We start from the raw sequence: 8,334 nt of genomic DNA on the forward strand, positions 1-8,334 counted from the left end.
CATATATATATATATATATATATATATATCGATAGCCATATGAATTTTCAAATTGTATTGGTGCATGCATGTATATTCAATGCAAACATAAGACAATGTGTCATAATATAATAGGATATGTAAACAAATGAGCATTTCTAATATTTCTTATAGTTGTTATATCTTCATCCGATGGTAATAGTAAGGCCAGTCATGGTTTTTGCTGAAGCTGGTCAATTTCCATTTAGTGTGACATTCTACACACTCTACAAGGGTGAAAATGTGTTAATTAACATACCTTTCCCCTCTCCATTTCTGAAGGAGCTTCGGCTGTAACACTTCTATGGCCCTTTTCCACTGTGATGACCCTAAACCCTGGTGGGCCGTCGCTGTTGCATGCTTTATCTGAAACTAAATATTTTCTAAATTAAATATATAAATACAAAATTTCTGCCTCACATTCACCCAGAATTGCCATCTCCTGCTTACACAATTCTTGGCACTCCTTATAGTCAGCTTCAAGGATGGCTACTCTATCTCCTGAATTCACAATCACACAGTGTTGGTTATAATTCAAACTTACCATCAGCCATCACCATAATTGCTGATCCGATGCTTGAAACTGTGCTTAATGCTATCTTTTAAACTATGGCTTAATGATTTCTGTTTTAGAAGACAGCCTAGATGTTTTTATAACGTTTTAGACGTTTGTGCAACATGACCGAAATCAATCATGCAGTGGTAAAAAAATTGTGATCCTATGAGCAGCAACCTGTCCAAAAGAGCAACATCAATACAGTAGCAACAATAAGTTAATAATCTCTATGGCACATAAATATTAAATTTCATCCATGGCCTTCACGCAGCTATGTACATATGCATGTAATATATTACGAGGCTTCACTTACACCACAGACTACATTAAAATGATTGGATGTGAACAGTTATACAGCCACTGTTATTTGCTAGGTATTAAAATAAACTTAAAAGCTACCCTGCACAATGTACAATGATGCATTTAGTAATATTGCCCAGGTTTTATTACATTATTCACAGCCATTTTTGCTGTAGGCTAGCAGAACAATATTAAATAATAATAATAAAGAAGAACGAATGGACAGTCCCTATTATGAACCACTACCATGAGTTTTTACGTTGCAACGTTTTAGTTTTATCATATGTACAGTGAAACTGAAGTATTTCTTATTCGTACTGGATAGTATAGACTATAAATTTTGTCGAAATATACATTGCATTGTATAACTTACTGAAAAACTATATCTAATAATTCTGGGTTTGTTTGTATTAGTAGAACACACATTTTAAAGTAATTTTGAAAACAGCGTTTAGTTTTAACAGCACAAGCATCTCTACCTTTCTAGTTCATTATTGAGTTTTTTACTTCTTTTTAAAAGGCTGTATCTTAATTCTGTTAATCGTACTGGATGAGTGTGTACTTCAGTGACATGTAGCATTTAAACTGCATTTGTGGCCTTTCACAACAATAAACAGTAGAAATATGAATGTTATCGTGTTGAGTGACCAAAGTTCTCATGTTATTCAAACTCCTTATCACTGTTTACATACTTTATTACTCAGTAGCAACTCAGATAGAAGGTATTTCAAATCTTTGATGTGTTTTATGTTTACAACATCATATCTGAGAAAAGTAGAAATGCATACATATATATTTTTTACAAGGCATGTAATAAATGTTAAGCATTTAATTCATTGCTTTTCTGTACTGTTTAATTTGATATCATATCTCTTAAGTTCTGTTTTAATTATTTATCATTAAAATAAGCCTTCAAATAATTAAAGTAGAATTATTTAAGTTAATAGTTGCTGCTAAGTCCCTGCAAAGACTTTATACGTGTTTTTTGTTACATCTCTCTTACTGCCCATTATTTACATTTTTCTCCTACTACCTTTTCTTAATGCCAGAAATTATTTTTTCCATTAATGTAATTAACTTCCTATAAAAATACTATTTACAGTATATTCATCAATCACTAATTTGATCAGAATTAAGATTTAACAACTTTACTGAAATCCAATTTTACCGATGGTTGGAAATACAAATTAGTACACAGACAATCAGTACGACTGTAGCTGTACACAAGTTCCTACCTTTAAGTTAACGTGTTCAGTAAAGATGCACACTTTAAAGTTTTCCCCATGTGCACGATTTTATTAACAAGGGTGGCAAAATTGATATATATTTTAACCATGGGAACAACATTGCCCTCTTCAATTTGAGCATTGCTGAACAAGTATTGCTAGCCACAACATTATGTTTTTAGGTCCATTTATAAGATGTAAACATTGGATTCTACTACTCAAAACATTGTATGTTTAGTCTATTAGTAAGATGTAAACATTGACTTCTGAAACTTACAACATTGTGTGTTTACATCTATTAGTAAGATGTAAACATTGACTTCTACTACTCACAACATTGTGTGTTTACATATATTAGTAACATGTAAACATTGACTTCTACTACTCAAAACATTTTGTGTTTACATATATTAGTAACATGTAAACATTGAATTCTACTACTCAAAACATTGTGTGTTTACATATATTAGTAACATGTAAACATTGAATTCTACTATTCAAAACATTGTGTGTTTAGTCTATTAGTAACATGTAAACATTGACTTCTGGTATATACAACATTGTGTGTTTAGTCTATTAGTAACATGTAAACATTGACTTCTGGTACTTGCAACATTGTATGTTTACATATATTAGTAAGATGTAAGCATTGACTTCTGGTTCTTACAACATTGTGTGTTTAGTCTATTAGTAACATGTAAACATTGACTTCTGGTACTTACAACATTGTGTGTTTATATATATTAGTAAGATGTAAACATTGACTTCTACTACTCACAACATTGTGTGTTTAGTCTATTAGTAAAATGTAAAAATTTGCTTTTACTACTCACAATATTGTGTGTTGACATCTATTTATAAGATGTAAACATTGACTTTTACTACTCACAACATTGTGTGTTGACATCTATTTATAAGATGTAAACATTGACTTCTGCTACTTACATCATTGTGTATTTAGTCCATTAGTAAGATGTAAACATTGACTTCTGCTACTTACAATATTGTCTTTAAAAACAACCAGACTCCCATGTGTTCACTTTTACAAAGCCAGAGTGAACACAAGTGTAACTTGCAAAAGACATTCCACAAACACAAAAGTAATTAAAACCTAGCAACCATATGCAGTAAAAGTATCAATTTTGTTACAATGACAAAATAGTGCAGATATATTGTAAAGATTGAAAAGCCAGATTACAATATGCAATGGTTGTGAAGTTGTGTTTCAGATCAGTACATAGCTAATGAACATCTTTATAAGTTGATTTTTATTTCAGATCAGTACATGGCTGATGGACATCTTTATAAGTTGATATTTTTTTTCAGATCAGTACATGGCTAATGAACATCTTTATAAGTTGATTTTCATTTCAGATCAGTACATAGGTGATGGACCTCTATCAGTTGATTTTTTTTTTTCAGATCAGTACATGGCTGATGGACCTCTTTATCAGTTGATTTTTTTTTTTTCAGATCAGTACATGGCTGATGGACCTCTTTATCTATTGGAACATTTAGCCACTTTTTCAGTGGGCCGAGAATTAGGTAAGTTAAACATGTTGTCAGTTAAATAGAATTGATTTTGATCACTGTAAGAGTGGCTCTACCTCAATATTTGGTACTTAATAACTGTATTTGGTGGGTAGTGACCGTAAGAGTATCTCTAGCCAAGTACTTGTTGTGTAGTGACTGTAAAAGTATCTCTAGCTGAGTATTTGGTGTGTAGTGACTATAAGACTATCTATAGCTGAGTATTTGGTGTGTAGTGACTGTAAGAGTATCTCTAGCCGAGTACTTGTTGTGTAGTGACTGTAAAAGTATCTGTAGCTGAGTATTTGGTGTGTAGTGACTATAAGACTATCTATAGCTGAGTATTTGGTGGGTAGTGACTGTAAGAGTATCTCTAGCCAAGTATTTGGTGTGTAGTGACTGTAAGAATATCTATAGCCAAGTATTTGGTGTGTTGTGACTGTAGTATCTGTAACTAAGTATTTGGTGTGTAGTGACTGTAAGAGTATCTGTAGCTGAGTAATTGGTGTGTAGTGACTGTAAGAATATCTCTAGCCAAGTATTTGGTGTGTAGTGACTGTAAGAATATCTATAGCCAAGTATTTGGTGTGTAGTTTCTTGATGAGTATATCTAGCTGATTATTTGTTATAGTGACTGTAAGAGTATCTATAGCTAATTATTTAGTGTGTAGTGACTGTAAGAATATCTCTAGCAAAGTATTTGGTGTGTAGTGACTGTAAGAATATCTATAGCCAAGTATTTGGTGTGTAGTTTCTTGAAGAGTATATCTAGCTGATTATTTGTTATAGTGACTGTAAGAGTATCTATAGCTAATTATTTAATGTTTAGTGACTGTACAAGTATCTCTAAGTATTTGATGTGTACTGACTCTAAGAGTATCTCTAACTAAGTATTTGGTGTGTAGTGACTGTACGAGTATCTCTAAGTATTTGGTGTGTAGTGACTCTAAGAGTATCTCTAAGTATTTGGTGTGTACTGACTGTAAGACTATCTATAGCTAATTATTTAGTGTGTAGTGACTGTAAGAATATCTCTAGCCGAGTATTTGGTGTGTAGTGACTGTAAGAATATCTTTAGCCAAGTATTTAGTGTGTAGTGACTGTAAGAATCTCTATAGCTGAGTATTTGGTGTGTAGTGACTGTAAGAATATCTTTAGCCAAGTATTTAGTGTGTAGTGACTGTAAGAATATCTCTAGCCAAGTATTTGGTGTGTAGTGACTGTAAGAATATCTATAGCTGAGTATTTGGTGTGTTGTTACTGTAAGAATATCTATAGCTGAGTATTTGGTGTGTAGTGACTGTAAGACAATCTATAGCTAATTATTTAGCATGTAGTGACTGTAAGAATATCTCTAGCCAAGTATGTGGTGTGTAGTGACTGTAAGACTATCTATAGCTAATTATTTAGTGTGTTGTGACTGTAAGAATATCTCTAGCCAAGTATTTGGTGTGTAGTTTCTTGAAGAGTATATCTAGCTCATTATTTGTTATAGTGACTCTAAGAGTATCTCTAACTAATTATTTAATGTTTAGTGACTGTAAGAGTACCTGTACCTAACTGTTTGGTCTTTAATGTTTGTAAGAGTGTAAGTGGCTTAGTATTTATGACGGTACATGATAAATTTGAAACTAAAAATAGTCACTGTCGGTATAACTTATTTATTATATTGTTGTGGTGCTTAGAAAAGTTCGGTATTTTATTGATGATATGTGATTATTTTTAAATAAAATTTAAAATGAATTTTTTGTTGAATATTATCTGTTTTTACTTCTGTACAACATATGTTAGGATAACTTATACTTTGAGTAGAGAAAAAGAGTAGCAGTGTATGAAAGTCACCTTTACTGAATAAATTGGAAAAGAAAACACAAAAGTCTTGAAGATTAACAGCAGTATACAGTATAACTGCAATACAAACGTAGCACTAATACCAGAGATACAGCAGTGTCCCCATCAAGACCCGATCCTTTGTACACATGTAGAATATAACAATAATTTTTGCTAACTCTCTGTACGTGCATAAATTATAATTTTAACTCTACCTGGTTTTCACTACATATTAATTTTGCTGTACCTTAACATCTGAATCTCTCTACACGTGTTAAATTCACCTGCACCTAACATCATTGTTTCACATCTCTTTACATGTACATATAAGTCGTCGCTTCCAGTGATTTTATATTCTCTCCTGTTTCATAGGATTAGAATCACCTAAAGATGGACTTCGAAGATTGCTTCAAATGGAAAAATCTAATGGAATATGGACTCAAAAAATGTATTTAAAACTGGATCAAAGATGGATTATTATAATGGACTATGAGAACAGGGTAAAATTAGAATTAGTAAAGTAATTTTCATGTCCTTCTGTATAAAATAGCTTAGATTTAACTCACATTTATGATTTTAATTTCAACTTTTATTTTTTTAAGAACTTTGAAACTTCTGCTATCGATTACTTTATACTGTACTTAGGCCAAATTTTGTGTTTTAGTAGAGTAAGATAAAAAAAATTTGTATCAATTATTCAGGTAATTTTTCATTAAATATGAGAAATTAATCACTTGAATGTAAGACATTGGGTAAAAACTGTTTGTAATTTTTTGTGTATCTTTATCCAGGATGTGGTAGAAAAGTTTCCAATAAATCTGATCAGTGACCCAACATGTTTTATCAGCAATAATCCAAGAGACCTGTATAACAATGTTCTAGTTTTCATTGTTCGAGAAAATTTCAAAAAGAATTCTAATCTCTCGGGAGAAATGCACATTTTCCAGTGTCCTCAGATTTCAGTAAGATTTGGTTTTTACTAAGTATTTCTGTTATCATATTTCATGTTAAGGAAGAAGAATTTGGTAAACAAAGAAACATGAAAATGTTAACACTATTTAACAGAATAGCTAGATTAATGTGATAAAATTTGATTTGAGATATGTCATACATGAGATTACAAATTTTCGCTTAGTATAAAGAAAGATAATTTAAAAACTTCTAATTTAGTTTGAAGGAAGAGAAATATAAACAAGTTTTCAGTTATTTTAAAGGAAGGCAAATCTGAGGTTCTTGTTGATTTATTTCATGAGAAAGAAATTTCTATGAAACCACTTAAATCCTCTAACGAATTGTTTACTTCTAAACAGACGTTATATCTTTTAATGAATCATTAATTCCTACTCAGACTTTATATCTTTTAATGAGTTGGTTACTTCTACTCAGACTTTATATCTTTTAATGAGTTGGTTATTTCTACTCAGACTTTATATCTTTTAATGAGTTGGTTACTTCCACTCAGACTTTATATCTTTTAATGAGTTGGTTACTTCTACTCAGACTTTATATGTTTTAATGAGTTGGTTACTTGTACTCAGGCTTTATATCTTTTAATTAGTTGGTTACTTCTACTCAGACTTTATATCTTTTAATGAGTTGGTTATTTCTACTCAGACTCTATATCTTTTAATAAGTTGGTTACTTCTACTCAGACTAACCAACTCATTAAAAGATATAAATTTCTACTCAGACTTTATATCTTTTAATGAGTTGGTTACTTCTACTCAGACTTTATATTATTTTAATGAGTTGGTTACTTCTGCTTAGGCTCAGGACGTGGTGGATGATATAAAATTCTTCATGGATGGAAAATGGAAACCAGAGTAAGTTTTTTTTCTCCATTTTTAACAGTTTCACCTCTAATATGAGTTCATTTTGTGTTATGCCATTGTAATCTGTAGGTATTGACTTTGTTTTTCTCTGGTAGTTATGTTTTAAATAGCACAATAATTTTTATTTAAATCTATGGAGTATATAGTTAATTTTTTATCTTTAAAACAGGAAATAATGTCTCTGTTATCCTGACATTTCTGTGTGATAACTTTGATAAAGTTTCAATCATTATGATTATTACTTCATTAAATAAAACATATTTTCTTCGCTAAAATAATATCCTTCACCTACATGTAATTTTTCAATGTATTAATTTTTATGATCTACAGGAGTTCATCTCAATCTATTCCTCCTCCTCCCAGTATCCCTGCCCCTGAACCTCCCCCCAGTGGAATAGTAAAGGACCATGTTAGCCATTTCAATGCAGCAGCTGAAGCTGCTATGCCTCCAGGTAATGTTCTGTGCCTCCAAATCTCAGGGTGACTCAAACGTTTCTCAAAATTATTAGAACTAATATTTATAAGAAACAATTAAGTTTCACCTGAAAAATCTCATCCTTTTGTAAAATATAATTTTAAAAAATATTTTTCTATATTATTCTATTTTGTTTTCAATTTGAACTGTAGTTTGAAGGATTCATTGGTGGTTTTACTAAGTGGCTCTGTTACGTGGCAGAACTTTTACAGGTTTTTTGATTTTGTTGAAAGTTAATGTTCTGATGTTTTATCATGGTATAGTAAGAGATATTACTTGATCAAATTGTTATATATGATTCAGTACATCAAAGAACATTTGTTAAACAACTTCAAATGCTACGGCAGTTGTTTCAAACTTTTAATAACCTTTTTCCACATAGTTGATGTTAAGAACAAATAATGTACAGAGATAGCAGTTTGTAAACTTTTTCAGTTATGGTCATGAGTAATATACACAGCGTGGTCACAAGTAAATAGACACCACCTTTTCAGAAAAAATGAAAATTCACATATCACATGAATTGATATATTTATAATTTAATTAATATCTAGTAGATCTTCCTTT

The 8,334-nt window shown here is 31.0% G+C and overlaps 1 protein-coding gene across 1 annotated transcript in view; it reads left to right on the top strand.

Moving 5' to 3' along the window:
- The window catches only part of LOC106475204 (epidermal growth factor receptor kinase substrate 8-like), a gene marked incomplete at its 3' end in the record, with an annotated part of 19,480 nt that extends 11,708 nt beyond the window's left edge, over window positions 1–7,772 (top strand). Inside the window, exons 4-8 of the mRNA XM_022379380.1 lie at window positions 3,574–3,645; window positions 5,833–5,960; window positions 6,252–6,422; window positions 7,228–7,283; window positions 7,623–7,772. Of these exons, the coding sequence (XP_022235088.1) occupies window positions 3,574–3,645; window positions 5,833–5,960; window positions 6,252–6,422; window positions 7,228–7,283; window positions 7,623–7,772 (577 nt within the window). The remainder of the gene's footprint in view (window positions 1–3,573; window positions 3,646–5,832; window positions 5,961–6,251; window positions 6,423–7,227; window positions 7,284–7,622) is intronic.
- Between the last annotated feature and the right edge of the window lie 562 nt (window positions 7,773–8,334).

Source organism: Limulus polyphemus, unplaced genomic scaffold (genome assembly GCF_000517525.1).
Source record: "Limulus polyphemus unplaced genomic scaffold, Limulus_polyphemus-2.1.2 Scaffold8216, whole genome shotgun sequence".
NCBI lineage: Eukaryota > Metazoa > Arthropoda > Merostomata > Xiphosura > Limulidae > Limulus > Limulus polyphemus.